Source organism: Phycodurus eques, chromosome 5, assembly GCF_024500275.1.
Source record: "Phycodurus eques isolate BA_2022a chromosome 5, UOR_Pequ_1.1, whole genome shotgun sequence".
In the NCBI taxonomy this organism is placed as follows: domain Eukaryota; kingdom Metazoa; phylum Chordata; class Actinopteri; order Syngnathiformes; family Syngnathidae; genus Phycodurus; species Phycodurus eques.
Window position 1 is genome coordinate 5,815,467 of NC_084529.1, and position 25,698 is coordinate 5,841,164.

Sequence of the window (25,698 nt, forward strand, 5' to 3'; positions counted from 1 at the left end):
CAGATGCAAAACATCAGAATCAGAATCATCTTTATTTGCCAAAAAACACACAAGAAATTTGTCTCCGGTAGTTGGAACCGCTCTAGTAGGACAACAGACAGTCAATTGACAGAGAACACTTTTGAGACATAAAGACATTGACAAAAAACAGTCACTGAGCAATAAAGGGTTGCTAGTTATCTGGTAATGCTGGTACATTTTTTTTTGACAATTGTGCAAAAAGATGCAGAGTCCTCTAGCACTTAGAGCAATTTGAATGACTAATATAGCAATAGTGACCATTGTGCAAAGGGTGCCGAGACTTCAAGGCATGTATGCAGTTTAAAGTGACTAGTAGTGCGATAATCTGGGACAATGTCGATTGTACAAATGTTGCAGATATTCCTCAGTCAGTGTGCAAGTGGGGCAGATGCTCCTCTGTCATGAGTGGCCAGTATTGATCAACAACAGATATGCGAATAGTACAGCATGGCGAGACTACTACAGTGAGTGCACAAGTAATGTATAATTGGCCTGACAGAAATGTGACAACAAACTCAAGACAAAATAAATTGGCATGTTGCAATGAAATTATAGGTTAGCTGTTTAAGAAGTTGATTGCAAGAGGGAAGAAGCTGTTGGAATGTCTGCTAGTTCTAGTTTGCACTGATCGGTAGCACCTACCTGAGCGAAGGAGCTGGAAGAGCCGGTGACCGGGATGTGGAGGGTCAGAGAGGATTTTGCACGCTCTTGTCTTAGTTCTGGCAGCGTGCAAGTCCTCAAGGGTGGGTAGGGGGTACCGACAATCTTTTCAGCAGTTTTGATTGTCCGTTGCAGTCGGAGTTTGTCCTTTTCTGTAGCAGCACCAAACAGGACTGTGATGGAAGAACACAGGACTGATTCGATGACCGCTGTGTAGAACTGCCTCAGCAGCTCCTGTGGCAGGCCGTGCTTTCTCAGAGGCCGCAGGAAGTACATCCTCTGCTGGGCCTTTTTGAGGACGGAGCGGATGTTGATCGCCCACTTCAGGTCCTGAGACCTGAAGCTGTAAATCCACTGGCAGATGGCAGGCGAGACGCTGAGCTGGAGAAGCTTGGAGGTGAGGAGTTTGGGGATGATGGTGTTGAACGCTGAGCTGAAGTCCACGAACAGGATCCTCGCGTAGGTCCCTGCACTGTCGAGGTGTTCAAGGATGAAGTACTGTCCCATGTTGACAGCATTATCCGCAGATCTGTTTGCTCGGGAGGCAAACTGCAGGGGGTCCAGCAGGGGACCTGTGATGCTCTTGAGGTGGTCCAGCACGAGACGTTCAAAGGACTTCATGACCACAGATGTCAAGGCGACAGGCTTGTAGTCATTTGGACCCGAGATTGTTTGTTTCGGAGACTGAGCGATAGGGGGACGAGATTGAGCTCTGTACATTCTCGCTTGAATCGAAGCCTCTTCCCGAGACAAAGGTGCACAAGTTTGGTTTTAACATATGCCTTCCTGATCTCCCTGAAAGCTTTTGAGGACACTTGGTTCTGCAACTCAAGCCCGTCACGTTCCCAAGCGGTGGCCCTTGGAATGCATTCGGGGTTCCGTTTCAGCCGTATAACAAGCTATAGACTTGTGACCAATTTGGCTAAAAGCTGGGCTCCCCCGCGTCATGTGGAATGAGTTTCAGCCCTGTGGTCGCAAAGGAAGTACCCCAAAATTCATGTTAAGTTCATACGTGCCTGCCCTGTTACAATAAATGGAGGATGTGTACACAACTGTATGCGGGGGTGCTGCTCAGCTGGATGACAAGCTTGAGATTTCACTACTTGGCTGAAAGCTGGGATCCCCCACATTGTGAGTGACAGTTTTTAGCCATGTACTCCAAAAGGAAGTGCCCCAAAACCTCTCCAGAAGTCACGGGTTGCGCCTGAATGGACGCTAAAGGAAGTGTGAATGTGTTCGCAAGTGTATTCGGGGGTGCTGCTCGTCCGTATAACAAGGAGGAGCCCGCGTTTGTGTTGCTATGGCCTCCCGTTGCGGGGTTATTAACGTTAACAAGGCAGACTTGCCAACACTAAAGGGTTCCTTATACTCATGCGGGCGGCGACCGCGCTAACGTCATTGCAGCTATCCCGCGCGCAATTTGCCTTTGCCTGTTTGGAAAATGTGCTGCCGTTCTCCTTCAAGTCGGGGGTGTCGCTACGGCTGGTGTTGGCTAGGACACCACAGGGTGGAGTTTCCTCTGCATCTTATGGCCAATTCCGGAAGATGTTTTTACTTACCGGAACAAGGAACAAAGGCAACAACAATGGCGACCGTGGAACAGTGCCTGCTTAGAACAAATGGACCTAGATGACCAGATGATGTGTTTAATTATAATGCAAAATCGATCAGGAAGGTGACGGCGTAGATGGTATGTGTGGCCACTAATTGAAAGTCGGGATGGCGGTATTGAGGAACCAAGGGGAAAGTTGGGTACGTCATCACAGCATGTGACTAAAACGGACCAATCACAAGACACGAACTCCGTGGCATTCTGCGCGGAGCGACAATTTGTGCCTTATCTCAATGATAGTTTATTCAGGGATACTGTTCGGCCATACAATGGGCTACAGACTTCAAACCACCTTTGGCTGAAAGTAGGCCGTATGTAATAAGTTTCAACCCTGTAGATCAAAAGAAAGTGACAAATCGGTTTTATCTGTGACAAAGTACAGCCTTGGCACAGTCTGACCCTCACTGGGAACCAATCTGACTTACTGCTGGTAATGCGAACCAGCCTCTGCCACTGGTCATACAGGGACCAAACAGCCCTTATTCAGGGTTCTGGTACTTCAATACTGCAGGAACACCCCCCACAAGATCCCCCGAGGGACACGATCGAACACCTTCTCCAAGTCCACAAAGCACATGCAGTCTGATTGGGAGAACTCTCATGGACCCTCGAGGACCCTGCTGAGGTTGGAGGGCTGGTTGCACGGCCAGGACGAAAACCGCATGCTCCTCCTGAATCTGAGATTCGACTTCCAAACGGACCCCCCTCTCCAGAAACACTAAATAAACTTTACCAGGGAGGCTGAGGAGTGTGATACCCCTATAGCTAGAAGACACCCTCTTTTTAAGAAGGGTGAACCCTTCTTAATACATCCCCCGGTCTGCCAAGCCAGAGGCACTGTCCCCGTTGTCCATGTGATGTTGCAGAAGCATGTCAGCCAAGACAGCCCTACAACATCCAGAGCCTTTAGGAACATCCACCTCTGGGGACCTGCAACCGAGGAGCTTTTTAACCACCTCAGTGACTTCAACCCCAGAGATGGAAGAACCTGGCTCAGAGTCCCCAGACTTTGCTTCTTAAAAGAAGAAAGCGTGTCGGTGGAATTGAGGAAGTCTTCGAAGTATTCATCCCATTGACTCACAACAGTCCTGAGTTGAGATCAGCAGCACCTCGTCCGCACTATACACAGTGTTGACGGTGCACTGCTTCCCCCTCCTGAGACATGGGATGGTGCAGCAGAATTTCCTGAAAGACATCCTCAAGTCGTTCTCCATGGCCTCCTAAAACTCCTCCCATGCCCGAGTTTTTGCCTCAGTGATCACCAAAGCTGCATTCCACTTGGCCAGCTGGTATCCATCAGCTGCTTCCGGAGTCCCACAGGCCAAAAAGGCCAGATAGGACTCCTCCTTCAGCATCCCTTACCATCGATGTCTACCAATGGGTTCGGGGATTGCCGCCACGACAGGCACCCATCACAGCCACAGCTCCGGTCAGCCACGGAATATGGTCCACTGAGACTCAATGTCCCCCGCCTCCCTCAGGATGTGGTTAAGGTTCTGCCTGAGGTGGGGTTGAAATTCCTTCTGAAAGTGGACTCTTCCAGACACTATGTTTGGGTCTGCCAGGTCGGACTGCCATCTTACCCCACCCCAGCAGGTGGTGATCAGTGGACAGCTCCGCCCAACTCTTCACCCGAGTGTCTAAAACATGCGGCCACAAGTCCGATCACACGACCAAAATGTCGATCATCGAACTGCGGCGTAGGGTGTCCTGGTGCAAAGTGCAGGTATGGACACCTTATGTTTGACATCATGGTGTTTGTTATGGACAGTCCGTGACAAGCACGAAAGTCTAATAACAAAACACTACTTGGGTTCTGATCGGGTAGGAATGTTCTTCCCAATCACACCCTTCCAAGTCTCTCTGTCATTGCCCACTTGAGTGTTGGAACTCTCCCAGAAAAACAAGGGAGTCCTCAGGAGGGGTGCTCTCCAGCACCCCTCCAAGGACTCCAAGAAGGGTAGGTACTCTGAGCTGCTGCTTGGTGCATTAGCACAAACAACAGTCAGGACCTGTCTCACCCACCGGAAGGCGGAGGGAGGCTACCCTCTCATCTACCGGGGTGAACCCCCACGTGAGTCCAGGAGCAATCAGTATGCCCACAACCTGCTCGTCACATCTCACCATGGGCAACTACAAAGTTTAAGAGAGTCCTCTCAGGAGGAGTGGTACTGGAGCCCAGGCTATGTGTCTAGGGGATCCCGACTATGGCTAGCCTGAATTTCTCGATGTCCCACATCAGCTCAGGCTCTTTCCTTGCCAGTGAGGTGATATTCCACATCCCTAGAGCCTGCTTTTGGAGCCGGGGATTGGACTGACAAGGTCCCTGCGTTCGGCTGCTTGCCCAACCCCCTTGGCCCCACAGGTGGTGAGCCCATGGGAAGGGGGACCCACAACCTTCCTGGAGCAGCATGACAATGACAATGCTGACTTTTCAGAGACCATGTGTCACCTTTGATTCGGGTATAGTGCCTTTGTTTGGCCCAGTTCCAATTCTCCCCGGAGTGAAATTCCGCTGTTTTGCTATGAACAAGATCCTATTTGGCCAGCGTGTATATGTTGGGAAGGTCCCAAAATCTTATTGCCAATCTCTATCTGTACCATGTACAACCTTTGTCTCTAACTCCTCTCTGAACAATTCCCAAACTCTTCTCGGTACTACCTGTCTCCCCTATATGTCAGCACTTGACCGGTTGGAAAGCAACCGCAACAACATCTAGTGACAGCAGTGCCCCATGTCTCAGTCCGCAGGACAGCTAATGCACATCTTCCAGGGGTGGTGAACCTGAAAAATGCAGCGCACTACAGAGCAAAAGGCTGCTCAGGGAAAACTCGAGTGCAGTGTGTTACATGCAAGGTGTTCCTCTGCTCATAGGCAGATCGCAACTGTTACACAGCCTTTCACACATAGCTGTAAAGATGTTTCCATGGAGAAAAAAAGTTTGAAGTCATAGTTTGGGAGTCTAAGTGTAATGTTTTATGTATCATGACATGTTCAGAAGAATGCTGCTGTGTTCAGGCACCCAAAAAAAGAGTTTTGCACATCATTTTTTGCACACTTACTTTATTTATACTCGGCGGCCCTCAATCAAGCTAGTATGCATGTTTTTGGGATGTGGGAGGAAACCGGAGTATCCGGAGAAAACACACGCATGTACGGGGAGAACATACAAACTCCACACATGCTAGGCCTGGATTTAAACCCTGGTCCTCAGAACTCTGAAGCGGATGGGGCTGCACAATATATATGAAAAAATATTATCGCTACAATGGTACGTGCAAAGATGTGCAACAAATGAATACATATATAGTACTTTATGCTTTGTTGCACGTGTGGCCGTTTATCTGAGCTTGATCAATCAGATGTGTCCCTAAATGTGCATCACCATCCACCACCCCAGATAGTCATCTCCTATTGGTTAGAACAGACCCACAGGCGTACAATGAGAATCTCAGCAGCAGTAGGCAGAGGAATTATGGCAGACATGGGATAGGAGGAAATGAATTAGGGCAAAAAACAACAAACAACTTGTGCCTAAAATGAATAACATGTAGGGGTGGGTGATATGGGCAAATAAAAACATCTCGATATTTTTATTTTAACTTATGATAACGATAATTTGACAATAGCCTAAAAACAAAACCTGTGTAAATCTCTACTTGCTTCCCCGGGACATTAACTGATAGACACAGCATTTCAGAACAAAGCGCTTCATACATCTTCTGCAAAACATTGTACAAGAATATTGGAGAGCATTATTTTTGTCCAGGCTGTCAGGTTTTTAAGTATTTAAGTTAAGCTTTGGTAACAAAACAAAGCAAAAGCAATTCATCACATCAAAATGAAAACCTAATTAAATATTTTAAAACAGATAAGTTTGTCACTATACAGCACACAAATTTGCCAAGAGCACTACAGCAAGAAATGTAGTTGGTAGCGTTGTTTAAGTCTTGCCAACGTTTACTTGCTTTGTCATATGTTACGTGTTTGCTACATGACTCGGCGAGGGTTTTCTGAGTGTGTTGTGCAGATTTACTTATCTTTTTTTTATCGGTAGTTGTACTTGTGTTGTACTTACTTACTATATAAATAAAGTTAGATAAATAAATCTAATAAATAATAAAGTTACTTTCTAAAGAAAAAAGTATCCCTCCATCAGTATGGCTGGATGGATACTTTATTCATCCTGTGAGGGAAATTAGATTTACTAGCTTAATAATAAAGTTTTAAAACCTTTCCACATGACTAGGTTTTTCAAATAAAGAGTGAAATGGAAAAAAAAAAAAAAAAAAAAGATCAAGCGTTACACATGCGCGTGCAAGCAAACATCCTCGGAATTTTGAAGCAATGTCGATATGTGATGGTCATGACCGCGGAATCTTTTTATTTTATTCCCAGTGACAAGTTTAGCAGTTGGTATTGGTAATACAGTGCAGTTTTTAAATAAGTAAAGTCATGGGCGATCGGTGGCGGGATAGTCAAAGCAAACAGTTGCGGCAAGTAGGGCCATGCTAGCTATTTCGCACACCCCTAGTAACACATCTGAACAATGTGGTTATTTATTTAAATAATTAAAAAAAAAAAAAAAGTTAAATATTGCAATAATATTGATATTGCAACATTCACGACCCATATCGCATATTGGATGTTTTTCCAATATCGTGCAGCCCTACAAAATAGTACTTAAATGAATTGCTCGAAGCTGATCTTTTTCTCCCATATTGACAAATATTTATCTTCATCACTAAAACTTTTGATAAAGCTGTCAGTCTGGAGAGTTTCTTGATAGTAACTTCGGCCTGAAGGAACCAGTCGATTCCCGAAACTGTCAGAATATACTGCAGCTAAGACATCATCTGAACTGTGGGAACGTCACCATCAAGCACATAATGAACAGCAAACAGATATTAATTCTGCTGCAGATTACCGTAGTCAGATGTTGAATTTCAATGTCATGTGCTCACATTTTTGCATTCTATGTGGTTTATCTCATTTAATTAGGTCTGAAAACATTCGTTGGGGAAACTTACCGGTAGTTTTGATGGCATTGATGGATAAAATTACACACTTGATAAAATGAATGACTGATCTCCAGTGCAGATGTATTTTTTTCTCTTTCTTCAGAACCCTCAAAGAGAAGAACCTGGTCTGTAAGAGAAGTAAGTCTGTGCAGTTGAAAAACGTTATGTGATTTCATGTTATCTGGAAAAGTACCAGGGAACGCAAACTGTGACGCCTGCATATCAACTTCATTGGATGACCTGCTGAATCGAAGCTGGAGCGCAGTTAAGTCTTATATAAAGAATTGCAACTGAACAACCATTCAGTGGGAAAGTGCAAGGGCGGAGGCAGTTGGAGGATTCCTTATTATTTTGAACAGTGGGCAGTATTTGTCGTTTTGAGGAAACTGTTGAATTTCACTAGTCATCCAGTAGCGGTTCCTGCTTCGTCCGTTTCCAGTTTCAGATTGTTCTTCTCAGTGAGACATCATGAAAGGATTCCTACCTTTCTCTTTGCTTCTTCTGGTCTCTGTCGTAATGTCCTATCACCCACAGACTCAGAATTATCCCTTTGACCACTGCAAAAACGCAAAATCCTATCTCGGGAATTTGTCCTATTTCTAGTGAAAACATCTTATTGTGCTTTTTTAAAGACAGTTTTGACTGAAATTTATCAACTAAATTCACACTAGTTCAATTGGCAGATTTATTTTACTTACTTTAGGGACAAAAAAGAAAAAAAATGCCAGTATTCGACTTGATATTAAGATTCTTAAAATAAGATCTTGTATCTTAATATTTTGAAAGAAAATTCAAAACAGTCTTAAAATAAGTACAGTCAGATGTTTTCACTAAAAACAAGATAAATTCACTTGTAAGATTTCATGTTTTTGCAGTGAATGCGCTCGCTCCATTTTGTTTCAGACAAGCACAAGCCAGACCTGCTCACGTTATGTTAAAGAGCAAAGACAAAGAATGTTTAAAATAAATATTTTGTGGAAAATATAATTTGTGTTTTGTTTCTCCAGTTTGGACTGTTGGTCTACATGCATTTTTTTCTCAGTAACATCAGCTATTGCTATATCTAATCTAGTCTGTAAAACACCTGCTGTTGCCTGGTGATTTAGACTATCTGGTAAAAAGACAGAGTAAATCATCATTAATCTATTTATCTATAAAGCTAGACTGAAGATAACATTATTCTGAGGTAGAGCTGACATCTCTCATGTCCAGGTAAAGCTGCTTTTTGTAATACATCAAATATTGATATTTTACCAGTTATGAGTTTATATACAAATATATTGACTATGAAGTTGCTGTGTGTTAAAGACAAATTAGCCTTGTCAATGTGAGCTGTTTACTGCTTCGTTGCGCTAATGCTCAGGCAAGTGAGATCTATCTAACAATGATGTTACATATACTGTAATGGCCGGTCGCCATGGGCATCACAATTTCAGGAAATGTTTTTATGTCACGCGTTTTAATATTGGAAGTGATTTCTGAGGACGAGGGTTCGAATCTCAGCCTCGCCTGTGTGGAGTTTGCATTTTCTCCCAGTTTCTCCCTTTTCTTCGGGTAGTCCGGTTTCCTCCCACATCCCCAAAATATGTATGCTAGGTTGATTGAAGACAATAAATTGCCAGTAAGTGTAAATGTGAGTGTGAATGGTTGTTTAGGTCTGTGTGCCCTGCGATTGGCTGGCGACCAGACGCTCTTACCAGTCGGCCACCGTGCCGTGTATTATCATGATTAATATCATTATTCTTATTATTATTATTCTTATTATAATTCCTATTATTGTAATTATTATTATTATTATTATTATTATTGCGATGGGCTGGCGACCAGTTCAGGGTGTACCCCGCCTCTCGCCCGAAGATAGCTGGGATAGGGTCCAGCATGCGACCCTTGTGAGCATGAGCGGTGCAGAAAATGGATGGATGGATTTTCATCTTAAGAGAAAAAAACAACAACATGCTTTTAGCAGTTAAAACGAGGTCTCTAAACCATTCAGAAAGGATGGACCTCATCCTAATTCAAAATGTCAGGAACAAAAAATGGACCCCATGAGATAACTAATATATATATATATATATATATATATATATATATATATATATATATATATATATATATATATATATACACACACACTGAACAAAAATATAAACGCAACACTTGTTTTTGCTCCCATTTTACGTGAGCTGGACTCCAAGATCTACATTTTCTACACACACGAAGGGCCATTTCCCTGAAATATTGTTCACAAATCTGTCGAAATCTGTGTTCGTGAGCATTTCTCCTTTGTCGAGATAATCCATCCCACCTCACAGGTGTGGCATATCGAGATGTTGATTAAACAGCATGATTATTGCACAGCTGTGCCTTAGGCTGGACACAATAAAAGGCCACTCTGAAACGTGCAGTTTTACTTTATTGTGGGGGTATGGGGGGGGGGGTCAGAAACCCAGTCAGTATCTGGTGTTACCACCATTTTCCTCACGCAGTGTAACACATCTCCTTGGCATAGAGTTGATCAGGTTGTTGGTTGTGGCCTGCGGAATGTTGGCCCACTCCTCTTCAATGGCTGTGCGAAGTTGCTGCATATTGGCAGGAACTGGAACACGCTGTCGTCTACGCCGATCCAGAGCATCCCGAACATGCTCAATGGGTAACATGTCCGGGGAGTATGCTGCCCATGCAAGAACTGCACGCTCCCTCAGAACTTGCGACAACTGTGGCATTGTGCTGTGTGATAAAACTGCACATTTCAGGGTGGCCTATGGCACACCTGTGCAATAACCATGTTGTCTAATCAGCATCTCGATATGCTACACTTGTGAGGTGGCATGGATTATTTTAACAAAGGAGAAATGCTCACTATCACAGATTTAGACAGATTTGTGAACAATATTTGAGGGAAATGGCTTTTTGTGTATGTAGAAAAAGTTGTAGATCTTGGAGTCCAGCTCACGAAAAATGGGAACAAAAACAAGTGTTGCGTTTATATTTTTGTTCAGTGTATATGTGTGTGTGTGTGGTGTGTGCACGCATGCATGTGTGCATGCAAATGTGCGTGCGAGCGTGTGCGCGTGCGTGCATGTTGGACATTTGGATTCATCATATCTTGGGGAGATAGATCAGTTTCCACTGTCAATCGTTGGCACCTCTCGTGGTGTGGGGACCGAAAATCACCAATGATGATTGACTGCCAGCATAGACGTTTAGCTACATTCAGTGCAGTTCTTGTTTCTCGCTGGTTCACTGGACTCGGTTCGTATAGCTGTTGTTTTCTGTCTCACTCTTCTTGAGCATGGTTGGCTCAGTTTGGCTCAGTGTTTGTCATGTGTGCCCCAATTGTGACACGGGCTAATAATAAGGCGGCACGGTGAACGACTGGTTAGCACATCTGCCTCACAGTTCTGAGGACCGGGGTTCGAATCCCGGCCTCGTCTGTGTGGAGTTTGCATGTTCTCCCCGTGCATGCGTGGCTTTTCTACGGGCGCTCCGGTTTCCTCCCACATCCCAAAAAAAAACATTCGTGGTAGGTTGTTGAAGACTCTAAATTGCCCGTAGGTGTCAATGTGAGAGTGAATGGTTGTTTGTTTATATGTGCCCTGCGATTGGCTGGTGACCAGTTCCGGGTGGAGCCCGAAGATAGCTGGCATAGGCTCCAGCAAGCCCGCGACCCTAGTGAGGATAAGCGGTACAGAAAATGGATGGATTATTATTATTATTATTATTTTGGACACACTTGGCAAATAAAGACGATTCTGATTCTGATTACTATTCATCCATGAAGTGGGCACTTTGAGACCAGCCCCTAGCCTCGATCATTCTTGTGACCCACTGTGGCGTGCCAGTGGGATGATTTAAAAATATATATTATTTATGCTAATAATAATAATAATGACCTTAATGAATTGATTTCTACAATGAGTCGGAGGGTGTGATGGGAGCTGTCCACATATTTCTGAATGAATCACATACAGTATGACATTCACCGTACATGTCCACAGAGCTTGTATATTGTCTGCATGTGCCCCGAACAAATTCAACAAAATTGTCACGCCACAGGGCACATGGCAAATCCATCCATCCATCCATTTTCTGAGCACACTTCTCCTCACGAGGGTCGCCGGCGTGCTGGAGCCTATCCCAGCTATCATCGGGCAGGAGGCGGGGTACACCCTGAACTCACATTCACACCTACGGGCCATTTAGAGTTGTCAATTAACCTACCATGCATGTTTTTGGGATGTGGGAGGAAACCGCAGTGCCCGGAGAAAACCCACGCAGGCACGGGGGGAACATGCAAACTCCACACAGGCGGGACCGGGGTTTGAACCCGGGTCCTCAGAACTGTGAGGCAGATGCTCTAACCAGTCGGTTGATTGAAGACTCTAAATTGCCCTTAGGTGTAAATGTGAGCACGAATGGTTGCCCTGCGATTGGCTGGCGACCAGTTCGGGGTGTACGCCGGCGCCCGACAATAGCTAAGATCGGCTCCAGTATGCCCGCAACCCTTGTGAGGATAAAGCGGTACAGAAAATGGATGGATGGATAATAATAATAATAATTTAATTTAATTTGAAACATAAATGTCAGTGGTGATGGTGTTTAGGCCAGCAGAGAAGGCTTAGAAGGCCTTCACTGCACATCACTGTTAAATTGCCACGTAACTATAGCCTTTTGTCCATTGGTTTTCCCCCCTTGGTGAGTATAGCATCCATTATTGAGTTGAATTCTGATCCAAAACAGGAAGGGGACATCAATGGATGAAGCTTAATGCTCTGTTTGCCACTTGACAACACAGTGTGGAATTGTGCTGTGACACAGGGCAGGTTAAGTAGGGATTTACTGTACAATTAATCAATTGTCTATTGTCTGTTAATGGCTTAGTGGCGGAAAGCGTATTGCAGATTTATGGAGCTCTTCAAAGGGTATTAATATATCACACATCATCAGCCAGAACACACAAACTGTGCATACACTCACATGCACACCTTCACTGAGGGTTGAAGCCACAATGCCGGCATGGAAATCATAAAATCAGGATACTATCATTGTTTTTATCCAGTCATTACAAATGTCAAAAACCTTTTAATATATAATTCAGTGTGTCATGTATATGGGTCTTCCATCCATCCATTTTCTTTACCGCTTATCCTCACCGCTATCTTCGGGCGGGAGCCGGCGTACACCCTGCCCAGCCAATGGCAGGCCACATAGAAACAAACAACCATTCGCACTCACATTCCCACCTACGGGCAATTTGGAGTCTTCAATCAACCTACCACACATGTTTTTGGGATGTGGGAGGATACCGGAGCGCCCAAAGAAAACCCACGCAGGCACGGGGAAAACATGCACGCTCCACACAAGCGAGGCCGGGATTTGAACCCCAGTCCCCAGAACTGTGAGGCAGATGTATTAACCTGTCGTCTACCGTGCCGGCTATATGGGTCATTTTCATAAAATTTGATCAGTATTGACATGACAATATCACGGGCCACTGAATTTCCTTTTGAAAGTCAATTAATTTTACTGATATGAGAATTTGAATTACTGGCAGTTGTAATCCATCAAAAGGTCATAAATGTTTGTAAGGGGAAAAAAAGAATTTTAAAGTAATATTTTTCACATTTTTAATGTCAAAATATCTTTACTGCTAGGTTTCCAAAATTTAGTTTCATGATTTACAACATTTTGTCTGACGATTCTAATTACATTTTTGTATAAACTGTGGAGGATTTTTTTCCATCCACCCATCCATCCATCCATCTTCTACCGCTTATACGAGGTCGGGTCGCGGGGGCAGTAGCTTTAGCAGGGACGCCCAGACTTCTCTTTCCCCAGCCACTTCATCCATCTCTTCCGGGGGGATCCCGAGGCGTTCCCAGGCCTGCCGAGAGACGTCGTCTCTCCAGCGTGTCCTGGGTCATCCCCGGGGTCTCCTCCCGGTGGGACGTGCCCGGAACACCTCACCGGGGAGGCGTACAGGAGGCATCTGAATCAGATGCCCCAGCCACCTCATCTGGCTCCTCTCGATGTGAAGGAGCAACGGCTCTACTCTGAGATCCTCCCGGATAACCGAGCTTCTCACCCTATCTCTAAGGGAGAGCCCGGACACCCTGCGGAGGAAACTCATTTCGGCCGCTTGTATCCGGGATCTCGTTCTTTCGGTCACGACCCACAGCTCGTGACCATAGGTGTGGGTAGGAACATAGATCGACCGGTAAATCGAGAGCTTCGCCTTTCAGCTTAGCTACTTCTTTACCACAACGGATCGATACAAAGTCCGCATCACTGCAGACGCTGCACCGATCCGTTTGTCCATCTCCCGTTCCATTCTTCCCTCACTCGTGAATAAGACCCTAAGATACATGAACTCCCCCAAGACCCCAAGATACTTGAACTCCTCCACTTGGGGCAGGATCTCATCCCCGACCTGGAGAGGGCACGCCACCCTTTTCCGAATGAGGACCATGGTCTCAGATTTGGAGGTGCTGATTCTCATCCCAGCCACTTCACACTCTGCAAACTGCTCCAATGAGAGTTGGAGGTCACGGCTTGATGAAGCCAACAGAACCACATCATCTGCAAAAAGCAGAGATGCAATACTGAGGCCACCAAACCGGACCCCCTCGAAACCTCGGCTGCGCCTAGAAATTCTGTCCATAAAAGTTATGAACAGAATGGGTGACAAAGGGCAGGCTTGGCGGAGTCCAACCCTCACCGGAAACGAGTCCGACTTACTGCCGGATATGCGGACCAAACTCTGACTCCGGTCGTACAGGGACCAAACAGCCCGTATCAGGGGGTTCGGTACCCCATACTCTTGAAGCACCCCCCACAGGACCACCCGAGGGACACGGTCGAACGCCTTCTCCAAGTCCACAAAACACATGTAGAGTTGGTTGGGCGAACTCCCATGCACCCTCGAGGACCCTGCTAAGGGTGTAGAGCTGGTCCACTGTTCCACGGCCAGGACGAAAACCACACTGCTCCTCCTGAATCTGGGATTCAACTTCCCGACAGACCCTCCTCTCCAGCACCCCTGAATAGACCTTGCCAGGGAGGCTGAGGAGTGTGATCCCCCTGTAGTTGGAACACACCCTCCGGTCCCCCTTCTTAAAAAGGGGGCCCACCACCCCGTCTGCCAATCCAGAGGCACTGTCCCCGATGTCCACGCAATGTTGCAGAGGCGTGTCAACCAGGACAGCCCCACAACATCCAGAGCCATTATGAACTCCAGGCAAATCTCGTCCACCCCCGGGTCCTTGCACCAAGGAGCTTTTTTCCACCTCGGTGACCTTAACCCCGGTGATAGGAGAGCCGGCCTCAGAGATCTCAGACTCTGCTCCCTCATGGGAAGGCGTGTCAGTGGAATTGAGGAGGTCTTTGAAATATTCTCCCTACCGACTCACAATGTCCAGAGGCGAAGTCAGCAGCGCCCCATCCCCACTATACGAAGTGTTGATGGTGCACCGCTTCCCCCTCCTGAGACACCGGATGGTGGACCAGAATTTCCTCAAAGCCTTCTGCCCCTCACCGCTGGTGTCCACCAATGGATTCGGGGGTTGCCGCCACGACAGGTACCAACCTCCTTACAGCCACAGCTCCGGAAGGCCGCCTCAGCAATGGTCTACTCAGACTCAAAGTCCCCACCTCCCCCAGGACGTGGGTAAAGTTCTGCCAGAAGTGGGGGTTGAAACTCCTTCTGTCAGGGGATTCTGCCAGAAGTTCCCAGCAGACCCCCAGAATACGTTTGGGCGTGCCAGGTCGGAGCGGCATCTTCCCCCACCATTGGAGCCAACGCACTGATAAAAGGTGGTGATCAGTTGACAGCTCCGCCCCACTCTTCACCCGAGTGTCGAAGACATTCGGCCGCAAGTCTGATGACGACCACAAAGTCGATCAGCAAGGATGTCCTGGTGCCAAGTGTAAATATGGACACCCTTATGCTTGAACATGGTGTTCGTTATGGACAATCCGTGATGAGCACAGACGTTCCATAACAGAACACCGCTCGGGTTCGGCAGGTGGGGGCCGTTCCTCCCAATAACGCCCTTCCAGGTCTCACTGTTATTGCCCACGTGAGCATTGAAATCCCCCAGCAAAACGATTGCGTCCCCAGCGGGAGCTCTCTTTAGCACCCCCTCCAAGAACTCCAAAATCAGTGGGTACTCTGAACTGCTGTTTGGTGCATAGGGACAAACAACAGTCAGGACCCGTCCCCCCCCCACCTGAAGGCAGAGGAGGGCTACCCTCTTGTCCACCAGGGTGAACCCCGATGCACAGGCACAGAGCCGGGTAGCAATCAGTATACCTACCCCTGCTTGGCACCTCACACCGTGGGAAACTCCAGAGTGGAAGAGAGTCTAACCCCTCTCGAGAGGACTGGTACCAGAGCCCGAGCTGTGTGTGGAGGCGTGCCCAACTATGTCTAGTCGGAACTTGTCGACCTCACACACCAGCTCGGACTCCCTCCCTGCCAGAGAGGTGACATTCAACATCCCTTAAATCAGCTTCTGAAGCCAGGGAACTGATCGCCAAGGTCCCTGTCTCATATAAATCAATAAAAATTCTAAATTGATTCAACATTATGTTAATTTTTCATTTTGTATTATATTGTTGCTCCTCATATGCTTTATAGTTTTGTGTTTGAGACAAAAAAAAGTCTCTCTCTACTGTGACCATGAATCAGTGGTTGACTTGTTGCGTCACACACCATGTTTACATTGTGTTATCCGTGTGATCATCTTGCAGCAGAAATGTTAATCACAGTATCATTTCCCAGAGGAGAAACCCTTTTCCCTTACGGACATACAATTAATAGACAGACATATGGCATCAATTTAGCCGCACTCCCTTTGCGAATCTATCTATCCCCACCCCCCAAAAAACAACCACCCATTGAAAAACATATGAGCATGTGGGTACTCATACACCCACATGCATGCAAAGCATGCTGCACACACAGACCAAATGAGCCCCTGCCCCTGGGACCGCAGAAGGTTTCACATTGAATCGACTCATTGAAGTTGAACAGCAATTTATATTCATTCTCCTTAAAACATGTTTCATAATTATTCCCAGTGGACATATTTGAAGATATCTTTTCCAACATTCTATATATCCATTTTGATCATTGATTATTTATCTACCCAGTCCTTTAAATTTTACAAGCATTCATTTTATGTCGGCGGCACGGCGGAGGACTGGTTATCCCCATCCCCACATGTGTGAAGTTTGCATGTTCTCCCCGTGCCTGCATGGGTTTTTTACGGGTACTCCGGTTTCCTCCTACATCCCAAAAACACGCGTGGTAGGTTGATTGAAGCCTCTAAATTGCCCTTTGGTGTGAATGTGAATGGTTGTTTGTTTATATTTGCCCTGCGATTGGCTGGCGACCAGTTCAGGGTGTACCCCGCCTCTCACCCGATGATAGCTGGGATAGGCTCCAGCACGCCCGCGACCCTTGTGAGGATAAGCGGTGCAGAAAATGGATGGACACTTGGATGGATAATTTTATGTATATATAAATAGGTTTTCTCTTTTATTTTTATTTTTCAAAATTCTACCATCCACAGAGGCTAGTTGGAATGTTTCCTTTTAATCAGAATAATATACAGTGAGTTTCTTGCAATATGAACAACGTTTTGTGTTTGCCAACACAACAACAGTGCATTCATTGTAATGAACTATTTGGCTCGTTGTATCCCAGAGTTACTAGACGCTCAGAATTTTCCCGAGCCAAAATTTTGTTGTTTGATTATTATTTTGAATATGATTAAATCCAGATTAAAAAACTAGAAAACTATGATTCAAGAAGCGGAACACTACCAATTCACATAAAAAAAAATTTGACAATATAAATTAATCATATTTACTGGGTATTCAAAAGTTCAATTGACAGCCACCAGGTATTTGCAAACGGCTCAAAAAGTAAATGCAGACGTAAGCATTAAAAAGTGAGGGGGGGGAAAAACCAATAATCAAAACATGCATCAGGTCATTTGTCTTACAACAATGAACTAAACTAGAGCTCAAATAACAATATAGCCGCTATAGCTGGACGTCGACGGCGGAAGCAGATCTAACATTTCTGGGGCCAACGGCCACTCGATCAACTAGTTTGCAGGCCACTGGTGGGAGTGGCAGGGTTCCCCGCTGCTGTTGAATTGTACCTGCATTTGGCGGGTTGGCAGGCATTAATGTCAAGCCCTGATTATAGCGAGGTACTTTGCGAGGTAGCGAGGCTACAAGAACACAACATTTTCTGTTGTCCGCGAACTCTTGCTGCTTCAATGAATGCAAAAACATTTGCGTCATCAAAAAGACCACGGAATAGACCAGGAAAATGAGAACAGAGTGGGGCAATAACAACAAGCTAAAAATTGATGCTCAGGCATAGCATTTGGAGAACATGAAAGCACTGAAGGGCCTCGCCCCGTATCAACACATACCTCCCAGCTGGAATCTTTCTGCTACCATCCGAATGCGAAATGTCCTCCAATTCCAATGTTGATGGGTTTCCTTATTTATTAAAATGAACAAGAAACTGAACAAACAAGGGTGGTCTAATAATTTTGTCCACAATTGTCTATAATTAAATGTTTTTAAACATACAGTATGTTTCGTCTAAATTATCCATCCATCCAATCTCTACACGGCTCATCCTATTCAGGGTGGCCTATCCTAGCTTACTTCGGACGCAAGGCAGACTACACCCTGAACTGATTGCCAGTCAGTCGCAGGGTGTAGTCGAAATCATACAGAAGAAAACGAATCAAATTCCAAGGAAGGAAGGAACAATAGGTCAGGCATTTTGTTTATTCTTTAAGGGAGGAGCAGAGAGTGGGCAGTTCAAGAAACCCCAAAAAATTATTATGACTTGCTGATGCAGAAAAGCATTACAAAGCAGTCCCTGTGCAAGATACCAACGTTGCTTTAGGTTGTCCATTCACGTGCATCTTCTTACAAAAAAACACTCATTGAGATACTGCTTGTATGTGTGTGTATTTCTGGCCATGCATACTGTACGTGAGACAACCATTCAAACTTGCATTTACACCATACAGTTTACGGGTTTTTTAATAAACATAAGATACATGTTTTTTTTTTTTTATTTAAGAAGCTGGAGTACCCTGAGATAACTCACACAAGCACAGAGAGAGCTAAAAATCTCATACTTGCACACTGTGAGCCAGCATTGCAAACCAATGCAACATCCATCCATCCATTTTCTGTACCGCTTCTCCTCACGCGGGTCGCGGGCGTGCTGGAGCCTATCCCAGCTATCATCGGGCAGGAGGCCGGGTACACCCTGAACTGGTTGCCAGCCAATCGCAGGGCACATATAAACAAACAACCATTCGCACTCACATTCACACCTACGGGCAATTTAGAGTCTTCAATTAACCTAATGCATGTTTTTGGAATGCGGGAGGAAGCCGGAGTGCCCGGAGAAAATCCATGCAGGCACGGGGAGAACATGCAAACTCCACACAGGCGGGGCCGGGACTTGAACCACGGTCTTCAGAACTGTGAGCCAGATGTGCTAACCACCGCGCCACCTACCAATACAACCCTGTATATTCAAAAGAACGGGGTCAAAGTTATCCATAACAAAATTCCAACAAAAATATATTGCTACGTACCAGATAACAAAATGAAACATGGAATTTCCGCTCAAAGGACAAGAATTGTTCCTTTTTCAGTCATATTTCCTATGAACATGTGCAGTTGCACCGTGTAATTTATACTGATTACTGAAGGGATGAAGATGTAAAAAGATGTAAATCCACACACCTTCACTGCAGACAGCATGGACCTCTTGTCCGGCAGTAAGAAAGAAGACAGAAATCAGGTGGTATTCATCATAAAACCCAAATAGCCAAAGTAAGAATTACAAAGTAAGTTAGTCAGTTAGTCAGTCACTGACTTTCAGTGTAGCCATTTACTGAAAAGTTGACTGAAGTCGTAGCGGACGTTTTATGTGGAGTAAAAATTTGAAAAAGCACAACGGAACAACAAACATTTTTGTCAATGGCTATAGTATTTACATCATTGTACAGTAACTCGCACCAATGTAGTCAATATTGGAGACCACTAAAATGGATGAATGAGTGGCTGCTCAGAACCTTTTTACCTTCATTACGTGCCAGTGACAATTTTAAAGCTGTTATAGTAACTCATAAAGCATCTCATCATACAGTAAATTTTAACAATAATAATAATACAAACCCCAATTCCAATGAAGTTGGGATGTTATGTTAAACATAAATAAAAACAGAATACAATGATTTGTAAATCATGTTCAACCTATATTTAATTGAATACACTACAAAGACAAGATATTTAATGTTGAAACTGATCAAATTTAATGGTTTTTAGCAAATAATCATAAGCTTAGAATTTTATGGCTCCAACACGTTCCAAAAAAGCTGGGACAGTTGGGAGAAAAGACTGAGAAAGTTGAGGAATGCGCATCAAACACCTGTTTGGAACATCCCACAGGTGAACAGTCTAATTGGGAACAGTTGGGTGCCATGATTGGGTATAAAAGGAGCTTCCCTGAATTGCTCAGTCATTCACAAGCAAAGATGGGGCGAGGTTCACCTCTTTGTGAACAAGTGCGTGAGAAAATAGTCCAACAGTTTAAGGACAATGTTCCTCAATGTACAATTGCAAGGAATTTAGGTATTTCATCATCTACGGTCCATAATATCATCAAAAGGTTCAGAGAATCTGGAGAAATCACTGCATGTAAGCGGCAAGGCCGAAAACCAACATTGAATGGCCGTGACCTTCGATCCCTCAGGCGGCACGGCATCAAAAACCGACACCATTGTGTAAAGGATATCACAAAATGGGCTCAGCTACACTTCAGAAAACCAATGTCAGTAAATACAGTTCGGCGCTACATCCATAAGTGCAACTTGAAACACTACTATGCAAAGCAAAAGCCATTTATCAACAACACCCAGCAATGCCGCTGGCTTCTCTGGGCCCGAGCTCATCTAAGATGGACTGACGCAAAGTGGAAAAGTGTTCTGTGGTCCGACAAGTGCACATTTCAAATTGTTTTTGGAAATTGTGGACTTCGTGTCCTTCGGGCCAAAGAGGAAAAGAACCATCCAGACTGTTATGGATGCAAAGTTCAAAAGCCAGCATCTCTGATTGTATGGGGCTGTGTTAGTGCCAATGGCTTGGGTAACTTACACATCTGTGAAGGCACCATTCATGCTGAAAGGTACGTACAGGTTTTGGAGAAGCATATGCTGCCATCCAAGCAACGTCTTTTTCACGGACGCCCCTGCTAATTTCAGCGAGACAATGCCAAACCGCATTCTGCACGTGTTACAACAGCGTGGCTTTGTAGTAAAAGAGTGCGGGTACTGGACTGGCCTGCCTGCAGTCCAGACCTGTCTCCCATTGAAAATGTGAGGCGCATTATGAAGTGTAAAATACGACAACGGAGACCCCGGACTGTTGAACAGCTGAAGCTGTACATCAAGCAAGAATGGGAAAGAATTCATCCTACAAAGCTTCAACAATTAGTGTCCTCAGTTCCCAAACCTTTATTGAATGTTGTTAAAAGATAAGGTGATGTAACACAGTGGTAAACATGACCCTGTCCCAGCTTTTTTGGAATGTGTTGCAGCCATAAAATTCCAAGTTAATGATTATTTGCTAAAAACAATAAAGTTTAGCAGTTTGAACAATAAATATATTTTCTTTGTAGCGTATTCAATTAAATATAGGTCGAACATGATTTGCAAATCATTGTATTCTGTTTTTATTTATGTTTACCACAACGTCCCAACTTCATTGGAATTGGGATTGTAAATGGCCATGTAATTTACACATACAAAATGCCAATCGCAGCGAAATTGTGTGCGTTAAAAACTGAATTCAGCATTTCAGGTTGACACCGGATTATCTGATCAATGCGTAACATTTGGGTCCAACTTCTCAACATGAGGTTTGAAGTGATGATTGGTTTACAATCGATACAAAGGAAGCAATGGTAATATCAATAAACTCACTGGTTTGCATCATGGAGGCAACTCCGGTCTCCCAGCTTGTTTGACTTCTGTAATCTGTCCAAAAAGATAACATATTTAATTATGTTAACATGGACATCTTGTGTATTGTCATGTACAACTCCTCTTAGGCATTCACATTGATTAATGATCAAATCAAACGTGGAAACTGTTGAGCATCAAATTCTGGTCAGCGTCGATCAAATTTATTGGAAGAGAAGGAAGAGGAATAAATTATAGCAAAACAATAATTAGCAAGAGGCTTTGTAATTCACATATTTTGAATTGACAATGTTATAAATTGTTGAGTGTTACAAACTCATGATTATTAATCAGATACAAATGTATTTATTCATTTAAATGTGAGCACAAGTTAGAGAACTGAAGCACACACTGTCATTTTTGTATCCTCCGTGTCACCAAGAGAAAATAATGGATCCGAAAAGGAAACATTTGGCCACCGGTAATGTCCTAATAGTCAAAGTAGTTTGAAAAGTTAAAATATTCATTATTTTTGTTATCGTGAGATAAAACATAAATAATAAACATGAATTATTAGTTGGAATTAAATCACAGACATTATATCTTAAGTAACATACATTGGTGAAGTGATTCCAATCTGGTGAGCCAGGAAATATTAATCTGCTGTTGGAAATGATCCAATTTCAGTTCATTGGTCTGAACTTTTTTGATTTACTTCAACTAATGCATCTTTGTTCAACTCTCTATGCCATTGATGTGTAGTGACAGGCAGAACAATAAAATGCTCTTCCATTGATAATAATAATCCTAATCATAATCATAATAATGCACGGTGGACGACTGGTCCTCCTCCCAGAGGATAGCTGGGATAGGATGGATTATTATTATTATTATTATTATTATTATTATTATCCATTCGTGAAGTGGCCACTTTGAGACCACCCCCTAGCCCTGATCGTTCGTGTGACCCCCTGTGCCGTGCCAGTGGGATGATTTAAAAAGAATAAGAATAAGAATAAGAATAAGAATAAGAATAAGTGGTACAGAAAATGGATGGATGGATAATAATAATAATAATAATAATTTTTTTTTTTAAATAGTTAATGGTGTACTTTAAGATTTTTTTTTGTAATGTCAAAATGTTCCTTGGCACAAAAAAAAGAAGAAAAAAAAAAGGTTGCGTAACATTGCTGCATAGGGCAACGTGAGATTTGCGGAAAGGAGGGCAAACAACTTCAAACTGTACAAAAAAAAAAAGCAATGCCATTTTTCCCATCTTTTAAATGTTTTTAAATATTCTGAATAATCTTTCTGAATGTGAATATATGTACGTTCTACATATACAGGGCTCAACATAAATGAGTACTGTTCACCTTTTATTTCACAAATCTATTTTGACTCCTCTAAAATGTTACTTACTCTAAATACTTCCACAAATGTGGGCCACTGAGATTAGTCCATGCGCGCACACACACAATATACACACACACACACACACATATATATATATATATATATATATATATATATATATATATATATATAGTATTTAGTATTGCAAAAATGAATGCGCACCAGTGAACGTCCAACAAAGTTGCATTTTCGATTGAATTGAAGAATGCAACCACATTCACAATTGATGTGATCACCGAGAAATTGAAAATGACTTTTCAAAGGTTGTTTAGTCAATTATGCCATCTTTTCTTTATTTATTTGCCCCCCCCTCCGCTGAGATCGCACCAGAAATACTCCAACCCACCGCGACATCATTTGAAGTAAGCAAAGGAACGTTTCGGACGACAAATAAAAGCTGCATTTGTTTGTTTGTTTGTTTGAAACGCTTCTTGCATGTGATAATAATAAACACAACGAGTCTCAACTTAATAGTGATCAAAATGTATCATCATGTTGTCAAAGCATCGCAAGGGAACCCGTGAAATATTCGCAATCGAAGCTTGATTTGATTTGCGGCATCGCACTGAAAGGGTTTTGTCGCGACATGTGCTACCTGATGACGTGACGCGTCCGCGAAACCTTTCTGCCTGCTTTGACAATGACTTCAAGGACTTGGATGCTGGTCTTTTCTTGCAGCTCCGCGCGCGCGCGCGCGCGCACGCGCAGGCCGACACTCGGGACACCTGGTCCCTCCGGCGCGGCACCTTGCACCCCTGTGAAAGGGGGACAAAGAGCCCCGGGGGGAACCGGTCGCTCCGCGGCCGCTTTTTGTGCCTGCGCGGGATTGCATTGCGTTTGCTTCGTTAGTTGCGGCTCGTTAAAAAAAAAAAAAAAAAAAAAAAAAAAAACCCTGCAGTACAAAAGCGCGGCGGGGAGCCTAGTTGGACCTGCGCGGCTGGCATAATGCGCGCTACAAATAGCAACGTTTGATATGGAGGCGAGGGGCAGAGGGGACACTTGCGCCACATGCAAGCCGTGTGTATTTGTTTTCAGTGTTCAAAAAGGATTCGCGAGAGAATAACGAGCAGGGGTAGGCCTCGGTTTCATACGGAGGCCGAATACTTTCACTACCCGCAACACCAGCTGATCTAAACAAAAAATTAAAAATTAAAATTAAAAAAAAAAATCATACACAAAGGAAAAAAAAAAGTTTGGAGCACCTTGTGCTCCCCGTTTCTGGGCAATGAAGGCAATGAAGCGCTTTGAACGTTGCACGTGATCATGATTTGATCATTTCCGAGGAAAAGAGGGAAACATTACGTAGGTTTCCCACATTTGAATCATGCACAGCTGAAAATAAAGTTTCTTTTGTTTCTGGCGTATGCACCGTTGCAACAGGTGTGTATGCTTGACGCTTTGTTTACGGCCTTTGTTTATTTATTATTATTTATTTTTTTTGAAGATACCTACTCTGTGTCTTCTGACAACGCATTGCGTGACTAAGAATATTTAATATCTGGCGGCCACTTTTTTCAGAGGCTAATTTAGATGGTCCAACAAAACCTTTGCACGTTCACGTGGGCTCTTGTAAATCATGGAAATCATGGAAATCGTGTAAATCCGTCCCGATTCATCGATTTAATTCAGGTGTCGTGCTCTACCTTAATTGGAAAACTAATTACTGTACTAAATGTGTTTTCAACGTGAAAACTCAATGTTGAAAACATGATTTTTTCGCCAATCGAGATTTGGGGCGAAGGAATCAATCGATGCGATAAAGTTGCGATTGACAACGGAATTAGATGATCAATTCATCCCAATTATTTGTGTCCTTTCAAAACGATTTGATAGCGAAATTGAGAAAGCATGTTAAACCTAAACTTCTTAAACTGAACGGGAAGTCTGAGAAGCGCAGTCTGGATCGAGGCTACGCGACCGACACGAACAACTTCTCCCTTCATATTTGCAGTCCGAACGTTCGGATTTCCAGCAATCGAGAAAATGTACAAAATCGACAATTCCGACGCATTATTTTGAAAAGATGTTTTGTTCAGTAAAATAAGTTGCAAATGCTGCGATGTACAATGACCTATGCTGATTTATTACCCTGCAATCGTAGAATATCAGGTTAGGTTGCATCCATCCTTGAGACACATTTGGTCAGTTCTGAGTATAAAAGGCCAGACGTGTTATTTCAATTGTTTTGATGGTTTCTTCATGCAGCTGACACATTGAAGCCAACTGGCGCAATCAGTCAAAAGAAACCGCAGCTTAAAATGAAAGAAAAGAAAAAAAAGTTATCCGTTTCTAATTCTGCCCTCCAAATAGGAATTTCGTAACATCCATGTTATCATCCTCAAATGCCTTCTCAATAAGGTTCAATATTCCAAGTCGAACTTTCAAGTCCAGTCTCTGACGGCAGGTGCACATTGGCAAGAGATGAGGGGGGGGAAAAACGAGCGGGCCTACCTTTCTGTGGCATTCTGCGAGAAACCAAAATTCGCTTAGTTTTGCAACAGCTCCCTTCTTCTTAATTCTTCCCTCCAATTAGTTTCTCCTTGACTGAAGAGACAAATGCCGAGGAAAACAGAAGGGAGGACAGAGGGTGTGAGGCGGGTGGAGAGGGAGGGTGAAAGGACTGCTGAGAAGGAGGAGAGGTGAGCACCAGCTAAGTAAGAGGGGGGCGGGGAACATTTCAAGCGGGATACTGACGACTTCATTAGTGTGTGCTTCGCTTTGGATTTGGGAGAGACACTGAGAGCGGACAACAGACGCCGACTCTCATAGCAACACACACCGAAGACGAGCGTGTACTGGGTTTCATGAGTAGTCGGGATCATTTATGCGCGTCTGTCTGCAGAGTTTGAAGGGCAACGCATGTAAACTGTGCAATTTACTGCAACCATTTTTAGGAAGTTGTTTATTTCTTTACCGTTATCCACTTTTGTCTTTGCCGTTATTTAAAAAAAAAAA

General features: G+C 44.1%; 1 protein-coding gene across 1 annotated transcript in view; it reads right to left on the reverse strand.

Moving 5' to 3' along the window:
* The window catches only part of LOC133402590 (paired box protein Pax-6-like), a 49,996-nt gene extending 24,647 nt beyond the window's left edge, over window positions 1–25,349 (reverse strand). The window contains 3 exon segments of the mRNA XM_061676492.1: window positions 19,112–19,135; window positions 21,352–21,405; window positions 25,195–25,349. Of these exon segments, the coding sequence (XP_061532476.1) occupies window positions 19,112–19,135; window positions 21,352–21,405; window positions 25,195–25,207 (91 nt within the window). The 5' untranslated portion in view covers window positions 25,208–25,349.
* Between the last annotated feature and the right edge of the window lie 349 nt (window positions 25,350–25,698).